Below are 27,681 nucleotides of genomic sequence, written 5' to 3'. Positions count from 1 at the left end.
AGCCGACATATAAATAATTACGTCTGCGGCATATGCGAGGCTGGCTTACTTCAGAACAGCGTTTAGGAACCTGTGTAAGGAATCATTCAGAATCTTGTACACCACATATGTAAGACCAATCCTGGAGTATGCGGCCCCAGCATGGAGCCCGTATCGTGTCATGCACAAGACGACGCTGGAAAAAGTCCAAAGGTATGCCACTAGACTAGTCCCAGAACTAAGAGGCATGAGTTACGAAGAAAGGCTGCGGGAAATGCACCTTACGACACTGGAAGACAGAAGAGTAAGGGGAGACATGATCACAACCTACAAAATCCTCAGAGAAATTGACCGGGTAAACAAGGATAAACTATTCAACACTGGTGGGACGCGAACAAGGGGACGCAGGTGGAAACTGAGTACCCACATGAGCCACAGAGACGTTAGAAGAAACTTTTTCAGTGTCAGAGAAGTTAACGGATGGAATGCATTAGCCAGTGATGTGGTGGAGGCTGACTCCATACACAGTTTCAAATGTAGATATGATAGAGCCCAGTAGGCTCAGGAATCTGTACATCAGTTCATTGACAGTTGAGAGGCGGGACCAAAAAGCCAAAGCTCAACCCCCGCAAGCACAAATAGGTGAGTACAACTAGGTGAGTACACAGGGACAGTTATAACATCACACAAAGAGCCAGTTATAAAATCACTCACACAGGGACAGTTATAACCTCACTCACACATGGACAGTTATAACATCACTCACACAGGGACAGTTATAACATCACTCACACAGGGCCAGTTATAACATCAAAACACAGAGCCAGTTATAACATCACACACAGGGACAGGTACAACATCACACACAGAGACAGTTATAACATCACACACAATGACGGCTATAACATCACACATAGGGACAGTTATAACATCACACATAAGGACAGTTATAACATAACACATAGGGACAGTTATAACATCACACTCAGAGACAGTTATAACATCACACACAGGGACAGTTATAACATCACACACAGAGACATGTATAACATCACACATAGGGACAGTTATAACATCACACACAGAGACAGTTATAACATCACACACAGGAACAGTTATAACATCACACACAGAGGCAGTTATAACATCACACACAGGAACAGTTATAACATCACACATAGTGACAGTTATAACATCACACACAGGGACAGTTATAACATCACACACAGAGATAGGTATAATATCACACACAGAAACAGTTATAACATCACACACAGAGACAGTTATAACATCACACACAATGACAGATATAACATCACACGTAGGGACAGTTATAACATCACACATAAGGACAGTTATAACATAACACATAGGGACAGTTATAACATCACACACAATGACAGCTATAACATCACACATAGGGACCGTTATAACATCACACATAGGGACCGTTATAACATCACACACAGAAACAGGTATAACATCACACATAGGGACAGTTATAACATCACACACAGAGACAGTTATAACATCACACACAGGAACAGTTATAACATCACACACAGAACAGTTATAACATCATAGACAGGGAGTGTTATAACATCACTCACAGGGACAGTTATAACATCACACAAAGGGACTGTTATAACATCACACACAGAGACTGTTATAACATCACACACAGAGACAGTTATAACATAACACATAAGGACAGTTATAACATCACACAAAGGGACAGTTATAACATCAAACACAGGAACAGTTATAACATCACACACAGGGACAATTATAACATAATACATAGGGACAGTTATAACATCACACAGAGGGACAGTTATAACATCACACACAGGAACAGTTATAACATCACACACAGAAGCAGTTATAACATCACACACAGGGACAGTTAAAATATCACACACAGGGACAGTTATAACATCACACACAGGGACAGTTATAACATCACACTCAGAGACATTTATAACATCACACATAAAGACAGTTTGAAATCACTCATAGGGACAGTTATAACATCACACTCAGAGACAGTTATAACATCATACACAGGGACAGTTATAATATCACACACAGGGACAGTTATAACATCACGCACAGAGACAGTTATAACATCACACACAGGGACAGTTAAAACATCACTTATAAAGACAGTTAGAAATCACTTTAAGGGACAGTTATAACATCACACTCAGAGACAGTTATAACATCACACAAAGGGACATTTATAAAATCACACATAGGGACAGTTATAACATCATACATAAGGACAGTTATAACATTACACACAGGGACAGTTATAACATCACACACAGAGACAGTTATAACATCACACACAGGGACAGTTATAGCATCACATACAGAACAGTTAAAACATCATACACAGGGAGAGTTATAACATCACACACAGATACAGGTAAAACATCACATATAGGGACAGTTATAATATCACACACAGGGAATGTTATAACACCACACACAGAGACAGTTATAACATCACACACATGGGCAGATTTAACATCATACATAGGGACAGTTATAACATCAGACACAGGGACAGTTATAACATCACACAAAGGGACAGTTATAACATCACACAGAGGGACAGTTATAACATCACACATAGTGAGAGTTATAACATCACGGACGGAGACATGTATAACATCACACACAGGGACAGTTATAACATCACACACAGGGACAGTTATAACATCACACATTGGGACAGTTATAACATCACACATAGTGAGAGTTATAACATCACGGACGGAGACATGTATAACATCACACACAGGGACAGTTATATCATCAAACATTGCGACAGTTATAACATCACAAACAGGGACAGTTATAACATCACTCACACCACACATAGGGACAGTTATCACATCACACATAGGGATAGTTATAACATCACACACAGGGACAGTTATAACATCACACAGAGGGACAGTTATAACATCACACACAGGGACAGTTATAACATCACACACATGTGATACAGAATAGGAGATGAAGTACTTTATGAAACGGACAGAGAGAAAGATCTAGGAGTTGATATCACACCAAACCTGCCTCCTGAAGCCGACATATAAATAATTACGTCTGCGGCATATGCGAGGCTGGCTTACTTCAGAACAGCGTTTAGGAACCTGTGTAAGGAATCATTCAGAATCTTGTACACCACATATGTAAGACCAATCCTGGAGTATGCGGCCCCAGCATGGAGCCCGTATCGTGTCATGCACAAGACGACGCTGGAAAAAGTCCAAAGGTATGCCACTAGACTAGTCCCAGAACTAAGAGGCATGAGTTACGAAGAAAGGCTGCGGGAAATGCACCTTACGACACTGGAAGACAGAAGAGTAAGGGGAGACATGATCACAACCTACAAAATCCTCAGAGAAATTGACCGGGTAAACAAGGATAAACTATTCAACACTGGTGGGACGCGAACAAGGGGACGCAGGTGGAAACTGAGTACCCACATGAGCCACAGAGACGTTAGAAGAAACTTTTTCAGTGTCAGAGTAGTTAACGGATGGAATGCATTAGCCAGTGATGTGGTGGAGGCTGACTCCATACACAGTTTCAAATGTAGATATGATAGAGCCCAGTAGGCTCAGGAATCTGTACATCAGTTCATTGACAGTTGAGAGGCGGGACCAAAAAGCCAAAGCTCAACCCCCGCAAGCACAAATAGGTGAGTACAACTAGGTGAGTACACAGGGACAGTTATAACATCACACAAAGAGCCAGTTATAACATCACTCACACAGGGACAGTTATAACCTCACTCACACATGGACAGTTATAACATCACTCACACAGGGACAGTTATAACATCACTCACACAGGGCCAGTTATAACATCACACACAGAGCCAGTTATAACATCACACACAGGGACAGGTACAACATCACACTCAGAGACAGTTATAACATCACACACAATGACGGCTATAACATCACACATAGGGACAGTTATAACATCACACATAAGGACAGTTATAACATAACACATAGGGACAGTTATAACATCACACTCAGAGACAGTTATAACATCACACACAGGGACAGTTATAACATCACACACAGAGACATGTATAACATCACACATAGGGACAGTTATAACATCACACACAGAGACAGTTATAACATCACACACAGGAACAGTTATAACATCACACACAGAGGCAGTTATAACATCACACACAGGAACAGTTATAACATCACACATAGTGACAGTTATAACATCACACACAGGGACAGTTATAACATCACACACAGAGATAGGTATAATATCACACACAGAAACAGTTATAACATCACACACAGAGACAGTTATAACATCACACACAATGACAGCTATAACATCACACGTAGGGACAGTTATAACATCACACATAAGGACAGTTATAACATAACACATAGGGACAGTTATAACATCACACACAATGACAGCTATAACATCACACATAGGGACCGTTATAACATCACACATAGGGACCGTTATAACATCACACACAGAAACAGGTATAACATCACACATAGGGACAGTTATAACATCACACACAGAGACAGTTATAACATCACACACAGGAACAGTTATAACATCACACACAGAACAGTTATAACATCATAGACAGGGAGTGTTATAACATCACTCACAGGGACAGTTATAACATCACACAAAGGGACTGTTATAACATCACACACAGAGACTGTTATAACATCACACACAGAGACAGTTATAACATAACACATAAGGACAGTTATAACATCACACAAAGGGACAGTTATAGCATCAAACACAGGAACAGTTATAACATCACACACAGGAATAGTTATAACATAAGACATAAGGACAGTTATAACATCACACAAAGGGACAGTTATAACATCACACACAGGGACAGTTATACCATAACACATAAGGACAGTTATAACATCACACAAAGGAACAGTTATAACATCACACAAAGGGACAGTTATAACATCACACACAGAGACAGTTATAACATCACACACAGGAACAGTTATAACATCACACACAGAACAGTTATAACATCATAGACAGGGAGTGTTATAACATCACTCACAGGGACAGTTATAACATCACACAAAGGGACTGTTATAACATCACACACAGAGACTGTTATAACATCACACACAGAGACAGTTATAACATAACACATAAGGACAGTTATAACATCACACAAAGGGACAGTTATAGCATCAAACACAGGAACAGTTATAACATCACACACAGGAATAGTTATAACATAAGACATAAGGACAGTTATAACATCACACAAAGGGACAGTTATAACATCACACACAGGGACAGTTATACCATAACACATAAGGACAGTTATAACATCACACAAAGGAACAGTTATAACATCACACAAAGGGACAGTTATAACATCACAAACAGAGACAGTTATAACATCACACACAGGAACAGTTATAACATCACACACAGGGACAGTTATAACATCACTCACAGGGACAGTTATAACATCACACATAGGGACAGTTATAACATCACACACAGAGACAGTTATAACATCACACACAGGGACAGTTATAACATCACACACAGAGACAGTTATAACATCACACACAGGGACAGCTATAACATCACACACAGGGACAGTTATAACATCACACTCAGAGACATTTATAACATCACACATAAAGACAGTTTGAAATCACTCATAGGGACAGTTATAACATCACACTCAGAGACAGTTATAACATCATACACAGGGACAGTTATAATATCACACACAGGGACAGTTATAACATCACGCACAGAGACAGTTATAACATCACACACAGGGACAGTTAAAACATCACTTATAAAGACAGTTAGAAATCACTTTAAGGGACAGTTATAACATCACACTCAGAGACAGTTATAACATCACACAAAGGGACATTTATAAAATCACACATAGGGACAGTTATAACATCATACATAAGGACAGTTATAACATTACACACAGGGACAGTTATAACATCACACACAGAGACAGTTATAACATCACACACAGGGACAGTTATAGCATCACATACAGAACAGTTATAACATCATACACAGGGAGAGTTATAACATCACACACAGATACAGGTAAAACATCACATATAGGGACAGTTATAATATCACACACAGGGAATGTTATAACACCACACACAGAGACAGTTATAACATCACACACATGGGCAGATTTAACATCATACATAGGGACAGTTATAACATCAGACACAGGGACAGTTATAACATCACACAAAGGGACAGTTATAACATCACACAGAGGGACAGTTATAACATCACACATAGTGAGAGTTATAACATCACGGACGGAGACATGTATAACATCACACACAGGGACAGTTATAACATCACACACAGGGACAGTTATAACATCACACATTGGGACAGTTATAACATCACACATAGTGAGAGTTATAACATCACGGACGGAGACATGTATAACATCACACACAGGGACAGTTATATCATCAAACATTGCGACAGTTATAACATCACAAACAGGGACAGTTATAACATCACTCACACCACACATAGGGACAGTTATCACATCACACATAGGGATAGTTATAACATCACACACAGGGACAGTTATAACATCACACAGAGGGACAGTTATAACATCACACACAGGGACAGTTATAACATCACACACATGTGATACAGAATAGGAGATGAAGTACTTTATGAAACGGACAGAGAGAAAGATCTAGGAGTTGATATCACACCAAACCTGCCTCCTGAAGCCGACATATAAATAATTACGTCTGCGGCATATGCGAGGCTGGCTTACTTCAGAACAGCGTTTAGGAACCTGTGTAAGGAATCATTCAGAATCTTGTACACCACATATGTAAGACCAATCCTGGAGTATGCGGCCCCAGCATGGAGCCCGTATCGTGTCATGCACAAGACGACGCTGGAAAAAGTCCAAAGGTATGCCACTAGACTAGTCCCAGAACTAAGAGGCATGAGTTACGAAGAAAGGCTGCGGGAAATGCACCTTACGACACTGGAAGACAGAAGAGTAAGGGGAGACATGATCACAACCTACAAAATCCTCAGAGAAATTGACCGGGTAAACAAGGATAAACTATTCAACACTGGTGGGACGCGAACAAGGGGACGCAGGTGGAAACTGAGTACCCACATGAGCCACAGAGACGTTAGAAGAAACTTTTTCAGTGTCAGAGTAGTTAACGGATGGAATGCATTAGCCAGTGATGTGGTGGAGGCTGACTCCATACACAGTTTCAAATGTAGATATGATAGAGCCCAGTAGGCTCAGGAATCTGTACATCAGTTCATTGACAGTTGAGAGGCGGGACCAAAAAGCCAAAGCTCAACCCCCGCAAGCACAAATAGGTGAGTACAACTAGGTGAGTACACAGGGACAGTTATAACATCACACAAAGAGCCAGTTATAACATCACTCACACAGGGACAGTTATAACCTCACTCACACATGGACAGTTATAACATCACTCACACAGGGACAGTTATAACATCACTCACACAGGGCCAGTTATAACATCACACACAGAGCCAGTTATAACATCACACACAGGGACAGGTACAAAATCACACTCAGAGACAGTTATAACATCACACACAATGACGGCTATAACATCACACATAGGGACAGTTATAACATCACACATAAGGACAGTTATAACATAACACATAGGGACAGTTATAACATCACACTCAGAGACAGTTATAACATCACACACAGGGACAGTTATAACATCACACACAGAGACATGTATAACATCACACATAGGGACAGTTATAACATCACACACAGAGACAGTTATAACATCACACACAGGAACAGTTATAACATCACACACAGAGGCAGTTATAACATCACACACAGGAACAGTTATAACATCACACATAGTGACAGTTATAACATCACACACAGGGACAGTTATAACATCACACACAGAGATAGGTATAATATCACACACAGAAACAGTTATAACATCACACACAGAGACAGTTATAACATCACACACAATGACAGCTATAACATCACACGTAGGGACAGTTATAACATCACACATAAGGACAGTTATAACATAACACATAGGGACAGTTATAACATCACACACAATGACAGCTATAACATCACACATAGGGACCGTTATAACATCACACATAGGGACCGTTATAACATCACACACAGAAACAGGTATAACATCACACATAGGGACAGTTATAACATCACACACAGAGACAGTTATAACATCACACACAGGAACAGTTATAACATCACACACAGAACAGTTATAACATCATAGACAGGGAGTGTTATAACATCACTCACAGGGACAGTTATAACATCACACAAAGGGACTGTTATAACATCACACACAGAGACTGTTATAACATCACACACAGAGACAATTATAACATAACACATAAGGACAGTTATAACATCACACAAAGGGACAGTTATAGCATCAAACACAGGAACAGTTATAACATCACACACAGGGATAGTTATAACATAAGACATAAGGACAGTTATAACATCACACAAAGGGACAGTTATAACATCACACACAGGGACAGTTATACCATAACACATAAGGACAGTTATAACATCACACAAAGGAACAGTTATAACATCACACAAAGGGACAGTTATAACATCACACACAGAGACAGTTATAACATCACACACAGGAACAGTTATAACATCACACACAGGGACAGTTATAACATCACTCACAGGGACAGTTATAACATCACACATAGGGACAGTTATAACATCACACACAGAGACAGTTATAACATCACACACAGGGACAGTTATAACATCACACACAGAGACAGTTATAACATCACACACAGGGACAGCTATAACATCACACATAGGGACAGTTATAACATAACACATAGGGACACTTAAAACATCACACACGGAGACAGTTATAACATCACACACAGGGACAGTTATATAGACGCGAACAAGGGGACACAGGTGGAAACTGAGTACACACATGAGCCACAGAGACGTTAGAAGGAACTTTTTCAGTGTCAGAGTAGTTAACGGATGGAATGCATTAGGCAGTGATGTGGTGGAGGCTGACTCCATACACAGTTTCAAATGTAGATATGATAGAGCCCAGTAGGCTCAGGAATCTGTACATCAGTTGATTGACAGTTGAGAGGCGGGACCAAAGAGCCAAAGCTCAACCCCCGCAAGCACAAATAGGTGAGTACAACTAGGTGAGTACACAGAAACAGTTATAACATCACACACAGAGACAGTTATAACATCACACATAGGGACAGTTATAACATCACACACAGAAACAGTTATAACATCACACACAGGAACAGTTATAACATCACACACAGAGGCAGTTATAACATCACACACAGGAACAGTTATAACATCACACATAGTGACAGTTATAACATCACACACAGGGACAGTTATAACATCACACACAGAGATAGGTATAATATCACACACAGAAACAGTTATAACATCACACACAGAGACAGTTATAACATCACACACAATGACAGCTATAACATCACACGTAGGGACAGTTATAACATCACACATAAGGACAGTTATAACATAACACATAGGGACAGTTATAACATCACACACAATGACAGCTATAACATCACACATAGGGACCGTTATAACATCACACATAGGGACCGTTATAACATCACACACAGAAACAGGTATAACATCACACATAGGGACAGTTATAACATCACACACAGAGACAGTTATAACATCACACACAGGAACAGTTATAACATCACACACAGAGGCAGTTATAACATCACACACAGGAACAGTTATAACATCACACATAGTGACAGTTATAACATCACACACAGGGACAGTTATAACATCACACAAAGGGATAGTTATAACATAAGACATAAGGACAGTTATAACATCACACAAAGGGACAGTTATAACATCACACACAGGGACAGTTATAACATAACACATAAGGACAGTTATAACATCACACAAAGGAACAGTTATAACATCACACATAGGGACAGTTATAACATCACACACAGAGACAGTTATAACATCACACACAGGAACAGTTATAACATCACACACAGGGACAGTTATAACATCACTCACAGGGACAGTTTTAACATCACACATAGGGACAGTTATAACATCACACACAGAGACAGTTATAACATCACACACAGGGACAGTTATAACATCACACACAGAGACAGTTATAACATCACACACAGGGACAGCTATAACATCACACATAGGGACAGTTATAACATAACACATAGGGACACTTAAAACATCACACACAGAGACAGTTATAACATCACACACAGGGACAGTTATAAAGACGCGAACAAGGGGACACAGGTGGAAACTGAGTACCCACATGAGCCACAGAGACGTTAGAAGGAACTTTTTCAGTGTCAGAGTAGTTAACGGATGGAATGCATTAGGCAGTGATGTGGTGGAGGCTGACTCCATACACAGTTTCAAATGTAGATATGATAGAGCCCAGTAGGCTCAGGAATCTGTACATCAGTTGATTGACAGTTGAGAGGCGGGACCAAAGAGCCAAAGCTCAACCCCCGCAAGCACAAATAGGTGAGTACAACTAGGTGAGTACACAGAAACAGTTATAACATCACACACAGAGACAGTTATAACATCACACATAGGGACAGTTATAACATCACACACAGAGACAGTTATAACATCACACACAGGAACAGTTATAACATCACACACAAAGGCAGTTATAACATCACACACAGGAACAGTTATAACATCACACATAGTGACAGTTATAACATCACACACAGAAACAGTTATAACATCACACACAGAGACAGTTATAACATCACACACAATGACTGCAATAACATCACACGTAGGGACAGTTATAACATCACACATAAGGACAGTTATAACATAACACATATGGACAGTTATAACATCACACACAATGACAGCTATAACATCACACATTGGGACCGTTATAACATCACACACAGAAACAGGTATAACATTACACATAGGGACAGTTATAACATCACACACAGAGACAGTTATAACATCACACACAGGAACAGTTATAACATCACACACAGAACAGTTATAACATCATAGACAGGGAGTGTTATACCATCACACACAGGGAGTGTTATATCATCACACAAAGGGACTGTTATATCATCACACAAAGGGACTGTTATAACATCACACACAGAGACAGTTATAACATAACACATAAGGACAGTTATAACATCACACAAAGGGACAGTTATAACATCATACACAGGAACAGTTATAACATCACACACAGGGATAGTTATAACATAAGACATAAGGACAGTTATAACATCACACACCTTCCTTGGCTACCTTGAGGTGCTTCTGGGGCTTAGTGTCCCCTCGGCCCGGTCGTCGACCAGGCCTCCTGGTTGCTGGACTGATCAACCAGGCTGTTAGACGCGGCTGCTCGCAGCCTGACGTATGAGTCACAGCCTGGTTGATCAGGTATCCTTTGGAGGTGCTTATCCAGTTCTCTCTTGAACACTGTGAGGGGTTTGCCAGTTATGCCCCTTATGTGTAGTGGAAGCGTGTTGAACAGTCTCGGGCCTCTGATGTTGATAGAGTTCTCTCTCAGAGTACCTGTTGCACCTCTGCTTTTCAACGGGGGTATTCTGCACATCCTGCCATGTCTTCTGGTCTCATGTGGTGTTATTTCTGTGTGCAGGTTTGGGACCAGCCCCTCAATTATTTTCCACGTGTAAATTATTATGTATCTCTCCCGCCTGCGCTCAAGGGAGTACAGATTTAGGCTCTTTAGTCGGTCCCAGTAATTTAGATGTTTTACTGAGTGGATTCTAGCAGTAAAGACAGTTATAGCACACAGAGACTAGCACACAGAGCACAGTTATAACATAACACATAAGGACAGTTATAACATCACACAAAGGGACAGTTATAACATCACACACAGAGACAGTTATAACATCACACACAGGGACAGTTATAACATCACACACAGGGATAGTTATAACATAACACATAAGGATAGTTAAAACATCACACAAAGGAACAGTTATAACATCACACACATAGACAGTTATAACATAACACATAAGGACAGTTATAACATCACACAAAGGGACAGTTATAACATCACACACAAAGGGACAGTTATAACATCATACACAGGAACAGTTATAACATCACACACAGGGATAGTTATAACATAAGACATAAGGACTGTTATAACATCACACACAGAGACAGTTATAACATCCCACACAGGAACAGTTATAACATCACACACAGGGACAGTTATAACATCACTCACAGGGACAGTTATAACATCACACATAGGGACAGTTATAACATCACACACAGAGACCGTTATAACATCACATATAGGGACAGTTATAACATAACACATAGGGACACTTAAAACATCACACACAGAAACAGTTATAACATCACACACAAAGGGACAGTTATAACATCATACACAGGAACAGTTATAACATCACACACAGGGATAGTTATAACATAAGACATAAGGACTGTTATAACATCACACACAGAGACAGTTATAACATCCCACACAGGAACAGTTATAACATCACACACAGGGACAGCTATAACATCACACATAGGGACAGTTATAACATAACACATAGGGACACTTAAAACATCACACACAGAAACAGTTATAACATCACACACAGGGACAGTTATAAATCACTCAAAGGACTAGTTATAACATCACACACAGGGGCAATTATAACATCACTCACACAGGGACAGTTATAACATCACTCACACAGGCAGAGTCATAACATCACACATAGGAACAGTTATAACATCACACACAGAGCCAGTTATAACATCACAAACAGGAACAGTTACAACATCACACACAGAAACAGTAATAACATCACACACAGAGACAGTTATAACATCACACACAGGGACAGCTATAACATCACACATAGGGACAGTTATAACATCACACACAGGGACAGTTATAACATCACACATAGTGACAGTTATAACATCACACACAGAGACAGTTATAACATCACACACAGGGACAGTTATATCATCACACACAGAACAGTTATAACATCATACACAGACAGGAATAACATCACACACAGGGACCGTTATAACATCACACACAGAGACAGGTATAACATCACACATAGGGACAGTTATAACATCACACACAGAGACAGCTATAACATCACACACAGGAACAGTTATAACATCATACACAAAGAGAGTTATAACATCACGCACAGAGACAGGTATAACATCACATACAGGGACAGTTATAACATCACACACAGAGACAGTTATAACATAACACATAAGGACAGGTATAACATCACTCAAAGGGACAGTTAAAACATCACACACAGGGACTGTTATAACATGACACACAGGGACAGTTATAGCATCACATACAGAACAGTTATAACATCATACACAGGAAGTGTTATAACATCACACACAGGAACAGGTAAAACATCACACATAGGTACAGTTATAACATCACACACAGGGACTGTTATAACATCACACACAGAGACAGTTATAACATAACACATAAGGACAGTTATAACATCACACAAAGGGACAGTTATAACATCACACACAGGAACAGTTATAACATCACACACAGGGACAGTTATAACATCACACACAAGGACAGTTATTACGTCACACACAGAGACAGTTATAACATCACACAAGGACAGTTATAACATTACACACAGAGACAGTTATAACATAACACATAAGGACAATTATAACATCACACAAAGGGACAGTTATAACATCACACACAGAGACAGTTATAACATAACACATGAGGACAGTTATAACATCACACAAAGGGACAGTTATAACATCACACACAGGGACAGTTATAACATCACACACAGGGATAGTTATAACATAACACATAAGGACAGTTAAAACATCACACAAAGGAACAGTTATAACATCACACACATAGACAGTTATAACATAACACATAAGGACAGTTATAACATCACACAAAGGGACAGTTATAACATCACACACAAAGGGACAGTTATAACATCATACACAGGAACAGTTATAACATCACACACAGGGATAGTTATAACATAAGACATAAGGACTGTTATAACATCACACACAGAGACAGTTATAACATCACACATAGGGACAGTTATAACATCACACACAGAGACCGTTATAACATCACATATAGTGACAGTTATAACATAACACATAGGGACACTTAAAACATCACACACAGAGACAGTTATAACATCACACACAGGGACAGTTATAAATCACTCAAAGGACTAGTTATAACATCACACACAGGGGCAATTATAACATCACTAACACAGGGACAGTTATAACATCACTCACACAGGCAGAGTCATAACATCACACATAGGAACAGTTATAACATCACACACAGAGCCAGTTATAACATCACAAACAGGGACAGTTACAACATCACACACCGAAACAGTAATAACATCACACACAGAGACAGTTATAACATCACACACAGGGACAGCTATAACATCACACATAGGGACAGTTATAACATCACACACAGGGACAGTTATAACATCACACATAGTGACAGTTATAACATCACACACAGAGACAGTTATAACATGACACATAGGGACAGTTATATCATCACACACAGAACAGTTATAACATCATACACAGACAGGAATAACATCACACACAGGGACCGTTATAACATCACACACCGAGACAGGTATAACATCACACATAGGGACAGTTATAACATCACACACAGAGACAGCTATAACATCACACACAGGAACAGTTATAACATCATACACAAAGAGAGTTATAACATCACGCACAGAGACAGGTATAACATCACATACAGGGACAGTTATAACATCACACACAGAGACAGTTATAACATAACACATAAGGACAGTTATAACATCACACAAAGGGACAGTTAAAACATCACACACAGGGACTGTTATAACATGACACACAGGGACAGTTATAGCATCACATACAGAACAGTTATAACATCATACACAGGGAGTGTTATAACATCACACACAGGAACAGGTAAAACATCACACATAGGTACAGTTATAACATCACACACAGGGACTGGTATAACATCACACACAGAGACAGTTATAACATAACACATAAGGACAGTTATAACATCACACAAAGGGACAGTTATAACATCACACACAGGAACAGTTATAACATCGCACACAGGGACAGTTATAACATCACACACAGGGACAGTTATTACGTCACACACAGAGACAGTTATAACATCACACAAGGACAGTTATAACATTACACACAGAGACAGTTATAACATAACACATAAGGACAATTATAACATCACACAAAGGGACAGTTATAACATCACACACAGGAACAGTTATAACATCACACACAGGAACAGTTATAACATCACACACAGAGACAGTTATAACATAACACATAAAGACAGTTATAACATAACACATAAGGACAATTATAACATCACACACAGGGACAGTTATAACATCACACAAAGGGACAGTTATAACATCATTCAAAGGGACAGTTATAACATCACACACAGGAACAGTTATAACATCACACACAGGGACAGTTATAACATCACACACAGGGACAGTTTTAACATCACACAAAGGGACAGTTATAACATCACTCAAAGGGACAGTTATAACATCACACACAGGAACAGTTATAACATCACACACAGGGACAGTTATAACATCACACACAGGGACAGTTTTAAATCACTCAAAAGAACAGTTATAACATCACACATAGGGAGAGTTATAACATCTCACACACAGAGACAGGTAAAACATCACACAAAGAGACTGTTATAACTCCACACACAGAGACAGTTATAACATCACACACATGGACAGATTTAACATCACACACAGGGATAGTTATAACATCACACACAGGGACAGTTATAACATCACACACAGGGACAGTTATAACATCACACATAGGGACTGTTATAAATCACTCAAAGGAACAGTTATAACATCAGACACAGAGACAATCAAAACATCACACACATAGACAGTTATATAACATCACAAACGGGGAGAGTTATAACATCACACATAGGGACAGTTATAACATCACACTCAGAGACAGGTATAACATCACACACAGGGACAGGTATAACATCACACACAGAGGCAGTAATAACATCATACACAGGGAGAGTTATAACATCACACACAGAGACAGGTAAAACATCACACATTGGGGGACTTATAACATCACACACAGAGACATCTATAACATCACACAGAGAGACTGTTATAACATCACACACAGAGACAGTTATAACATCACACACAGGAACAGTTATAACATCACACACAGGGACTGTTATAACATCACACACAGGGACAGTTATAACATCACACAGGGACAGTTATAACGTCACACACAGAGACAGTTATAACATCACACATATGGACAGTTATAACATCCCACTCGCAGGGGGAGTTATAACATCCCACTCACAGGGAGAGTTATAACATCACTCACAGGGACATGTATAACATCGCACACAGGGACAGATATAACATCACACACAGACATAGCTATAACATCACACAAAGGGACAATTATAACATCACACACAGGGACAGTTATAACCTCACACACAGGGACTGTTATAACATCACACACAGAGGCAGTTATAACATTACACACAGAGACAGTTATAACATCACACACAGGGACAGTTATAACATCACGCACAGGACAGTTATAACATCATACACAGTGAGAGTTATAACATCACACACAGAGACAGGTAAAACATCACACATAGGGACAGTTATAACATCACAGACAGAGACAGGTATAACATCACACACAGTGACTGTATTAACATCACACACAGAGACAGTTATAACATCACACATATGGACAGTTATAACATCACACTCACAGGTTCCTAGGAGGTTCGCACATTAGTTCCATTTCCTAATCGCTCAAATACCTCAACTGTACTCTGTTTCATCACAGGCGATGCTCTGATGCTTCAATTTTTTGCTCATTACTCATATTTTCTGTTATTCGATTCATAAACCCTATCAAACCAACCTGACCTAATCTATTATTAAATGAAAACAAAATGAATATCTACAGACTTCTTGTTGTTTAGCGATGTCGCAAAAAGCGACCTCAGTATAGGGATAGGGTATTAGCTTCCATTACCAAATAGGGGTTAAGGTTCCCCCGCAGCAACTTGACTTTTCAAACTGTGTGTAACGGAATGGCTAGACTATCCATCCCCACCTAACCTAATCAGAGATTTAAGAATATACATTGTATCGATCCCCATTTTACCAAACCTAACCTAACCTAATCAGCAGTTTAAGAATATACATTTTAGTCGTTCACAACTGTAATCATAATGTACTGATAAGTTCAAAAACTATAAAAGCTACCCAAATGTTGTACCGCAATTTGAGCAGAATCGTACATCTGGCAGCATAGCGAGTGGGCTGAACATAATAATGAAGGTAACTGTCGAAGGCCTATTAGCCCATACGAGGCTGCTCCTATATATATATCCACCCAATCTCATTCTTATATATGCCCAACTTGCGCTTAAAACAATCAAGGACCCCACATCTATATTAGTGTACAATAATAGTTTATAATAAATAGCCTACATTCCAGTTTTATGCGCAACAGCAATTATGAAACGCTGTAGCCAGATATTGTACTATAATCCGCAAGTAGTTACCGTACATCTGTCAGCTCAGTGGATTAGTAGCTGTGATCATAGGCTAGTCAAGTGTCCTTACATCCGTCAAATAGCCATCGAAATGTCGCACCGCGATTCATCCATCTAGCATCTCATCTGGATGCCAGCCACTATGTATTCAAAGGCTAATCATTTATACACCTAAAAAAATCCTAATCTTGCTATGCAAATCAGCTAACTTGTTTCTAAACCAACAGTCACAAATACAAGCAAACGTACCTACACACACTTCACAACCCATACATTCATAGAGAATAGCCTAGTTTTTGCTACCACTTCCCCATTAATCAGATGTAATTTATGCCATACACAGAAAATACAGCATTTACACACCAAATATGCCATTTATGCACAAAATATATTATTTACATACGAAATATGCCATTTACAAACAAAATATGTCATTTATAGACAAAATATGTCATTTACATACAAAATATGTCAGTTGCACAGAAAAACAAATGGTACAAATAGTATTGTAAATGGTACAATACCTTTTACACAAATAATGTGTAAATGGTATTATACTATTTACAAACGTGTATTGTACACTCAAAGTATGACATTTACCCAAATTGTTGTATTTGCACAAATATAGCAAATTGTTTATACATTTAGACAATCAAAATGTGCTTTCACTAAAATTACACAATTTCACAAACATAATTTTCACAAAATACCCACACATTGTCTCATAAACCAAAATACACTTTCACACTTGCACATGAAGATCAATTTTTTTTCAGATTGCATATACAGAACTTACACAAATACACAATTTTCACACAAAAATACAGCTGCACCAGTTCCACTTCAGCAAATTAAAAACACAACTTGCATAGATGCACTCTTCGCACAAAACGATTATAAAACATGGACAATTATTACACAAATTGGTGTAATTATTACACATATTTGCACGATTAATACAAGCAAACTTTCTATATAATTACATATCTTGTGCAATGACAAAAAATACACAACAAGTGTAAATACACAATTCGTCCACATACAATTGCACAACATATGCAATAAATACCCAACTTCCGCAAATATTATACATATTTACATAATTATTATTATTACACAACTTGCATAAATACAATCAAATATCCAGTACAAAATACATACAATACATAACAAGCCCAAAAATGTAAATACACAACTAGTACAAATACATAATTCACACAAATACAATTACAACATATGAACAATTAATACACAACTTGCACAAAATATTGTTGTAATCCACAAGGTTGGTGCGTTAGGACGCAGGAAGTGGTTGTAGGGATGTGTGGCCTTATATTGAGATCATCAGTGGTTGGGATGACCAGAGGTAATGGTGTGTCGGAGTGGGTAAGTCTTATGGATAAGATGAAATGTGAATAATTGCAGGAGTTGGTGGCTGCAGTAGGCGAGCCAAGTCGATATATCTAGCAAGACCCAAAAGACTAATAAAAATTCAATATTTTCATTAAAATTTTCATTAATTAAGTCGGAGTGGGTAAGTCTTATGGATAAGATTACAATGTAGAATTTCAAAATTTCAGGTGTTGGTGGTTGCAGTGGACGAGCCGAGTAGATATACTAATGTCTCATTAATTAAGTTGTTACAGGAATCTTGCTTGAGGCGAGCCATTGGCAGTATGATGCTTTAGTAACATCAGTTGTGAAATTATTTTAATGAAGTATTTATTGTGATAATGTATGTGTATGTATATACTGTATATTACCTCATCGGCACCATTACTGAGTGTTAGGCATGAGAAGGTCCCCCGGGATCATGTCACAGAGCTTCAGGTAGAGTAGAAGGGAAGCTATGAGCTACACTCAGTTATTCTAGAAAAAAAAGGGGGGTGGAAGTGAAGCCAACGTGACGTTATAGGCGAAATTCGCCCCCTGACATCAAAGCAGGGATAAGGGCCAGCTGCAATGGTTTTGCAGCTGCGCTCAGGCTATATACGGGGAGAGAGTAAGGAGCCGAGGGGGTTATGTAATAATGGGATCGAGCCAGGGGGCTCCGAGGGAATATTTTGCAGGTACAGCGGTCGGGAAGGTGTGAATACAGGTGGACACACTCTGGGCGGATGGGCCTAGACCAGAGAGCTGTGAGGGATCTACAGCGTTCTGGGATTGGTGCCCTGGAACGAGACGTCAGCACAGACCCAAGGGAACATGACCCTGGGGTAGGAATCTCCGTTGCTCTGGAGGCCAGGATCACGTTAGCTCAGAGCAACGATGGGACATTGACAACATTCACCAGGCTGGACAGCCTGGGTTTTGTCTGGGTCATGGAGGATCTATGACCTAGCAACCGTGGGACACGAAGACAAGAGAAGTGATGCTGCCAATTGTGGAGGAGGCCAGTGAAACATTGTGTGATTATTGTAAGCCCTTATGTCAACAGTACAGGGCAAGATGTTAAATTGTAATTAACTTATTACTAAGGATGAAGAACCTTAGATATATATGTGTTGTGTATATATTAATGACTAGTGTCATTTCTGTTTAAGTGCCAGCATTCTGGTCCATGTAATTTTATGGTTATGTTTGTATGTAATTATATGTCAGCAGTTTAGGTATATGTGCATTGTTGGAGATGGGAAAAATTATTACAGACTATTTTACCTGTGCTATGATGTGAATATAATGTATATGTTGGAGAAGTGTTGAGAGTTATGTCGGGGAAAATTTTAATTTATTTCATTGTGTGTATGATGAACTTATTGGATGATGTTTTAGTTGTACACATATGGTGGGTGCATCCTCCAGGTCCTTGCACTAATGGAACCATTGCAATGATGCATATGGGGACATATGCGTGTTTAAGGAGGGGAGTGGTGTTGTAATCCACAAGTTAGTAGGAATTATTAGCTAGAGGATCATTACTACAACACTTAACGAATGATGATTGAAAGTACATGTAAGTAGACAGACTATGGATCACATATCTAAGAAAGGTCAATGGATTAAGACCGAAGCTGTTTAGCCAAATTAATAATTCCTGGAAAGAGGAATTATTCTTCGTCAGGCTTCTAGGAACAAGATTACCGCTCTAGGGATAAGGTTAATCGGATTATACCTTCCTCAAGAGGCGTGGTGAAATGTTTGAGGCCATGGCTGACTGGAGGCAGTCTGATTGTGGAAGTGGAACTAGCAAGTCCTTTGGATCCCCGTTTGTGGCAGCAGCGAAGTGTAGCAGACAGCTATGCGAGAACCTGATGTGATCTTAGTGACCAAGTTAAGTCTGCAGTATGTGAGTATTGAATGAAAGACTAACCGGGTGTGGAGCGTTGTAGTAATCATTCCGTATTAGGGACTTAGGCGGAAGTTACGAGTGTGGGTGGTGATCGCGGAGGTCAAGTGGTCTATGGGTATTGGAAGTGTATTGACCTAATAGAGTATGTTAATTAATATAGTATTATTTGTCAGAGTCTATTCTTTGTAATTAAATGACAAAACCCGACGGCCTTTAAATACCTTCCATATGTCCACTCATTGTGTTCCAGTACAAACCTAGTGGTACGCCTCAAGGGTCTGGTGTGTGTAGGAGTACACGGTGGTAGTAACGGTTGCTGAGGCAAGGTGTTATGTGTTGTGTAATCGCTGTGTTCGGAATGAACCGGGGTTCAGCGTCACGACAATATAATCAATACACAACTGTCAAAATATGAACAATACAAATGTGTATTGTTCTAGGGCACCTCATAGTGAGGTGCCCTAGAGTGTCCCCAGCACTAATGACGTGTCTGATTACAGAGTCGACCTGGGACTGCTGTATTTGACGTTGGATCAGTCTACCCAAGGCAGCCATAGTCTCTCCACGTGTTTGCTGGAATGCCCCTTAACATTATGATAATGTTAAGCAAATCTACCATATTCTATCAAAAATGCAACCAATTACAACCTAAATTCATCTAAATATATCAAACATTATATTTATGCTTTAGAAATTTAACCAAATTCAACCTAGCAAAAGCTAAACTAACTCAGAATGAGCATCCCATATCCTCAAATATCAGCTTATGTCACCTCTGTCAATACTTGAGTCAATACTATAGCTAGAACCCCGCAAAATAAGAAAATTTACAAAATATTTTGAATATGTTAGTTCATTACCCCCTAAGATATTATATATCCTACCCTACTCAACTTCACCTAACCTTGCCTAGCATATCCAAAGTTAGATTAGATTAAAGTTGCAAAATTTGTACTATCCCATCTAAATGTAACCTAATTTAAGACAATTTCCACAAACATACTCAAAAAATGTTTTGTAACATAGCACAGCCACAGCCAATTTTAGCCAAGTTTTCACCTATTTCAACCTGCCCTTGACAACTTAACCTAACCTAACCAGACCTAACATATCCAAAGCTAGATTTGATTAAAGTTAGTTTAATTTAAGCCATCTTACTTAATTTAAGCCAGTTTCCACCAAATATACCCAAATGTTTTGTATCATAGCACTGCCAAAGCTCATTTTAGCCAAGTTTTCACCTATTCCAACCTACCCTACACAGCCCTACCTAACCTATCCTAACATATCCAAAGCTAGATTTTATTAAACTTGGGGAAATTTAGGCTATCCCACCTAAATTCAAGCGAATTTAAAACAATTTCTAACAAATATATCCCAATATGTTTTATATCATAGCACAGCTAAAACCCATTTTTACCCCCCTTTTTACCTATTCCATCTAAACTTCCAATATCCAACATCCAGTCTTGGCACAACATCCTCCATTCCCAAGACCATTTTCATAGAGCTAGTGCTGTGTCCATCTAGCTATATCCAATTATCCAGATTAATTTACCATCAACAAACCTACCAAACCAGACCTAACCTAACCAATCCTAACACAGCATTAGGTAAATTCATCCAAATTATCCCAATTTTGTCTATTCCACTAAATTTGTCCTAATTGTATCAAACCAAAACCCCAAATTCTACTAAATGTAAATATGCACATCACATCTAGAGCACGAGTTGACTGTTCAGAGCTGTTAATTTCCAACTCCCATTCCACCTTAGATTACAGCTAATTTTGCTAATATGTTATTATGTGAAGTATGTTATTAATAGGTATTTTCCTCAAATTACCACAAATCAACCACCTCGTACCTATCCTCTGATACGACATATACTCAGAAAAGTGATGTTTTTTTGGATAAGAACCTAACTGCCCCGCACCTAACCTGCAGAGTTCTTGGAGCTTTGTTGAACATTATATCTATATTCTTGGAAAAGTGAAGTTTTGGATATGAACCTAACCACACTGTGCCTAACCTGTTTGGATCTTTGTTGAACATTGTAACCATATTCGTAGAAAAGTGATGTTTTGGATATAAACCTAACTACCCCTCGCCTATTAAACTTGGATTTATGTTCAATATTGCAGCTATATTGTTGGGTAAGTGTTTTGTTTTACACATCAACCCAACCGTCCTGGACCTACCCTCCCTTTATCTAACTTCAAATTTGTCGTATTTATGGGGGAAAGTTTTGTTTATGCATCAACTCAACCGTCCTGGACCTAACCTCTGATGCATGGATTTTGGTTCAATATTGCACAATATTCCTAGCCGTTTTTTTTGTTTTTTCACATCAATACAACCATCCCCAACCTAACCTCTATTACATAGGGGGTTAATGGAAAATATGTTAATAATGGGAATTTTCTCTACATAAGTTGAACTTAACCATACTGTATTTACCTAACCTTAGTCAGAAAGGGGTTATGAAACACTAAAACTATACAATTACCATTACCCAATTTTCCTTATCCTAAATCATAACTAGGGGGTTTAGACCCCCCTTACCTCGAAATTACACTATATATTTAGGTTATATATTAGGAGTGGTAGTTAGGTTCATGTCCAAAACATTACTTTTCTACGAATATGGTTACAATGTTTAACAAAGATCCAAGCAGGTTAGGCAGAGTGTGGTTAGGTTCATATCCAAATCTTTACTTTTCCAAGAATGTAGATATAATATTCATCAAAGCTTCAAGACCTCTGCAGGTTAGGTGTGGGGCAGTTAGGTTCTTATCCAAAAAACATCACTTTTCTGAGTATATGTCGGATCAGAGGTTAGGTACGAGGTGGTTGATTTGTGGTAATTTGAGGAAAATACTTATTAATAACATACTTCACATAATAACATATTAGCAAAATTAGCTGTAATCTAGGGTGGAATGGGAGTTGAAAATAGACATTAACAGCTCCAAAGTGAAGAGAGTGTATACATTTTATTGCTCTTGTATGCTCCCGGGTAACAGGCTCTCACTTTCTTAATTATCGCCTAGCTTTTGGGCTTTATATGCATTTAGTCCTGTAAAGAATTCTATTGCAAACACATTGATACCAAATTGAAAAACCTAGGACGAGAACTAAGATGACAAAGTTGAAAAGAGTATACACATTTTGGTACGACAACGCTCTCGTTTGTAATGAGAGGTGCCTTGGGGTGGCGTAGCGCTCTCTTTCTGGTAACTTTCATCTTGACGGCGAGTGAAGCACGCCGCTGTTTTTGACATTATATGCATATACTCCTATTGGGAATTCTATTTCAAACACATTGTTGCCAAAATGAAAGACCTAGATCGAGAATTGAGGTAATCAAGGTGAAAAGAGTGTACACATTTTATCAGTCTTGCGCACTCCCGGGTAACACGCTCTCACTTTCTCTGTTGCGGATGGTACGCTGGGCATTTGGACTTAATATGCCTTTAGTACTGTAGAGATATCTATTGCAAACACAATGATACCAAATTGAAAAACCTAGGACGAGAATTGAGGTAACAAAGTTGAAAAGATCTTTTCAGAATTACCGTGCGCTCCCACAGAATGCTCAAACCCACCCGGAGTAGTGTGGTGCATGCCACCCAGAGCATCAAAGTGTTAGTTTAGCTTTTGCTAGGTTGAATTTGGTTAAATTTCTATAGAATAAATATAATTTTTGATAGATTTAGATAAATTTAGGTTGTAATTGGTTGCATTTTTGATAGGATATAGTAGATTTGCTTAACATTATCATAGAATTAACTGACTTCACCAAACCTCGCCTGTCCCAACTTAACTAGGGTTAGAACTAATAAGTCTGTTTGAGGGTTTGTCTAAATAAATATGAGTGACATGATTGAAAAGGATGTAACAAGGGGGGTATTAATAAGACATTAAAACAGTGGACATAAGCTAGATAAATAGTTTAGCATTAATAATGTTGAAACATTTACGGTAAATGTTTTTTTTATATTGAGCTCATAGGATGTCAGACTTGCCATTCATTCATGTGTAATTCTGACTTTTAAGAGAGTTGGTTAAACTCAGCATATTATAAATGATGACCTAAACATACCTAGAAAATATCATGCAAATCGTGCATTGTTTGACCTAGTTGGTTGTGATGGTATTTGTACAAATAGCACAATTATTATAGTCATACATGTCATGTATTAATTGTGCAGATTCTGTATTTTGTATAAGTTGTATGATGATGACTGCAATTATGAAATGATTATATTCCTACAAATTGTGTATTTTTGTGCAAGTTGTGTATTAATTGTACATGTTTTGTAAGTGTATTTGGGGAATTGTGTAGTTGTGTATTTGATGTATATGCGCTAGTTATTTAGCGTTAATAATTGGGCTTGTTGAGTATTGTTTATATTTTCGTGCAAGTTGTGTATTAATTGTGTATGTGTTGTAATTGTATTTGTGTGAATTGTGTATTTGTGCTAGTTGTGTATTTAAAGGGAGCCGGTCGGCCGAGCGGACAGCACACTGGACTTGTGATCCTGTGGTCCCGGGTTCGATCCCAGGCGCCGGCGAGAAACAATGGGCAGAGTTTCTTTCACCCTATGCCCCTGTTACCTAGCAGTAAAATAGGTACCTGGGTGTTAGTCAGCTGTCACGGGCTGCTTCCTGGGGGTGGAGGTCTGGTCGAGGACCAGGCCGCGGGGACACTAAAAAGCCCCGAAATCATCTCAAAATAACCTCAAGATAAGAAATATTTGGGCTAGTTATATATTGTACGTGTTTGTGCTGGATATGTATTTGTTTGTATTTATGCAAGTTGTGTAATAATAATTATGAAAGACGTATAATAATTGTGCCAGTTGTATATTAATTTGCGCATGTAGTGTAATTACAAATAGGGGTATTTGTGTTGTGTAAATACACAACAGGTGTATTTACACCTGTTGTGTATTGATTGTCATTGTGCAAGTTGTGTAATTATATAACAAGTTTGCTTGTATTAATTGTGCAAAGATGTGTAATAATTACACAATTTATGTTATAATTGTCCATGTTTTATAATCATCTTACGCGAATTGTGTATTTACGCAAGTTCTGTTTTTAATTTGCTGAAGTAGAACTGGTGTAACTGTATTTTTTTGTGTGCAAAATTCTGTATTTGTGTAAGTTCTGTATATGCAGTCTGAAAAAATAAATCTTCATGTGTAATTGTATTTGGGTTTATCAGACAATGTGTGGGTATTTTTGTGTAATTTTACCAAAAGCTCATTTTGATTGTCTAAATGTATAAGCAATTTGCCATATATGTGCAAATACAATACTTTGGGTAAATGTTATACTTCGAGTGTATGTGGAATATTTGTGTAAATGGTATATTTTTGTGTGTAACTGACATATTTGTATGTAATTGACATATTTTGTCAATAAATGATATACTTTGTGTGTGAATGGCATATTTTGTGTGTAAATAATATATTTTGTGCATAAATGGCATATTTGGTGTGTAAATGCTGTATTTTCTGTGTAAATGTAATTTAGTGTGGAAATGCTTTATACATAAATGCTATATTGAGTGTAAATGTGTATATGTTTTATACTGTGTGTTTTTGATTTTGTGTATTTGTAGTGTAAGTGCAAGTGTTGCATTTTGTGTGAATGTTGTTAAATTTATATATATTTTTGTGGGCCTTATCTCAACCTTAGCGTTTTTATGAATAATGACAAATATATTTATTTCAATAGGACATATACACCCTGGTTTATCCATTTGAGTAGTACGGGGGGTGGGGTTTTATTAATATTTTGAACCTGATTGAATAATATGGTTACCTTGCTGGTTGATATGCATTAATATTAATTTACAGTACAAGTAATTAAGATTACTTGGGGTGAATGAACTGTGTATTAATTGTATATGTTTTGCATGCGTATTTGTGGAATTGTGTAGTTGTGTATTTAATGAATATGCGCTAGTTATGTATTGTTAATATTTGGACAGTTGTGTATTGATTATATTTTGTGCAAGGTGTGTATTAATTGTGCATATTTTATAATTGTATTTGTGTGAATTATGTATTTGTGCTAGTTGTGTATTTACATATTTGGGCTAGTTATGTATTGTATATATTTTGTATTGGTTCGTTGATTATATATATGCAAGTTGTGTAATAATAATAATTATGTAAGATGTATAATATTTGTACAAGTTTTTTATTAATTGCGTATGTTGTGTAATTGTATATGGACGAATTGCGTATTTACACCTGTTGTGTATTGATTGTCATTGCACAAGTTATGTAATTATAAAGCAAGTTTGCTTGTATTATTCGTGCAAAGATGTGTAATAATTACACAAATTTGTGTATTAATTGTCCATGTTTAATAATCGTTTTGTGCGAATAGTGCATTTACGCAAGTTGTGTTTTTAATTTCCTGAAGTGGAACTGGTGCAACGTTATTTTTGTTTGGAAATTGTGTATTTATGTAAGTT

General features: G+C 38.1%; 1 protein-coding gene across 1 annotated transcript in view; it reads right to left on the bottom strand.

Annotated features, from left to right (window-relative positions):
• Window positions 1-27,681, bottom strand: part of LOC123756312 (dynein beta chain, ciliary-like) — a 225,836-nt gene that overhangs the window by 185,320 nt on the left and 12,835 nt on the right. Inside the window, exon 3 of the mRNA XM_069331027.1 lies at window positions 26,279-26,373. Within this exon, the coding sequence (XP_069187128.1) occupies window positions 26,279-26,373 (95 nt within the window). The remainder of the gene's footprint in view (window positions 1-26,278; window positions 26,374-27,681) is intronic.

Source organism: Procambarus clarkii, chromosome 25 (assembly GCF_040958095.1).
Source record: "Procambarus clarkii isolate CNS0578487 chromosome 25, FALCON_Pclarkii_2.0, whole genome shotgun sequence".
NCBI classification, from domain to species: domain Eukaryota; kingdom Metazoa; phylum Arthropoda; class Malacostraca; order Decapoda; family Cambaridae; genus Procambarus; species Procambarus clarkii.
This window is presented reverse-complemented; position numbering and strand designations above follow the sequence as displayed.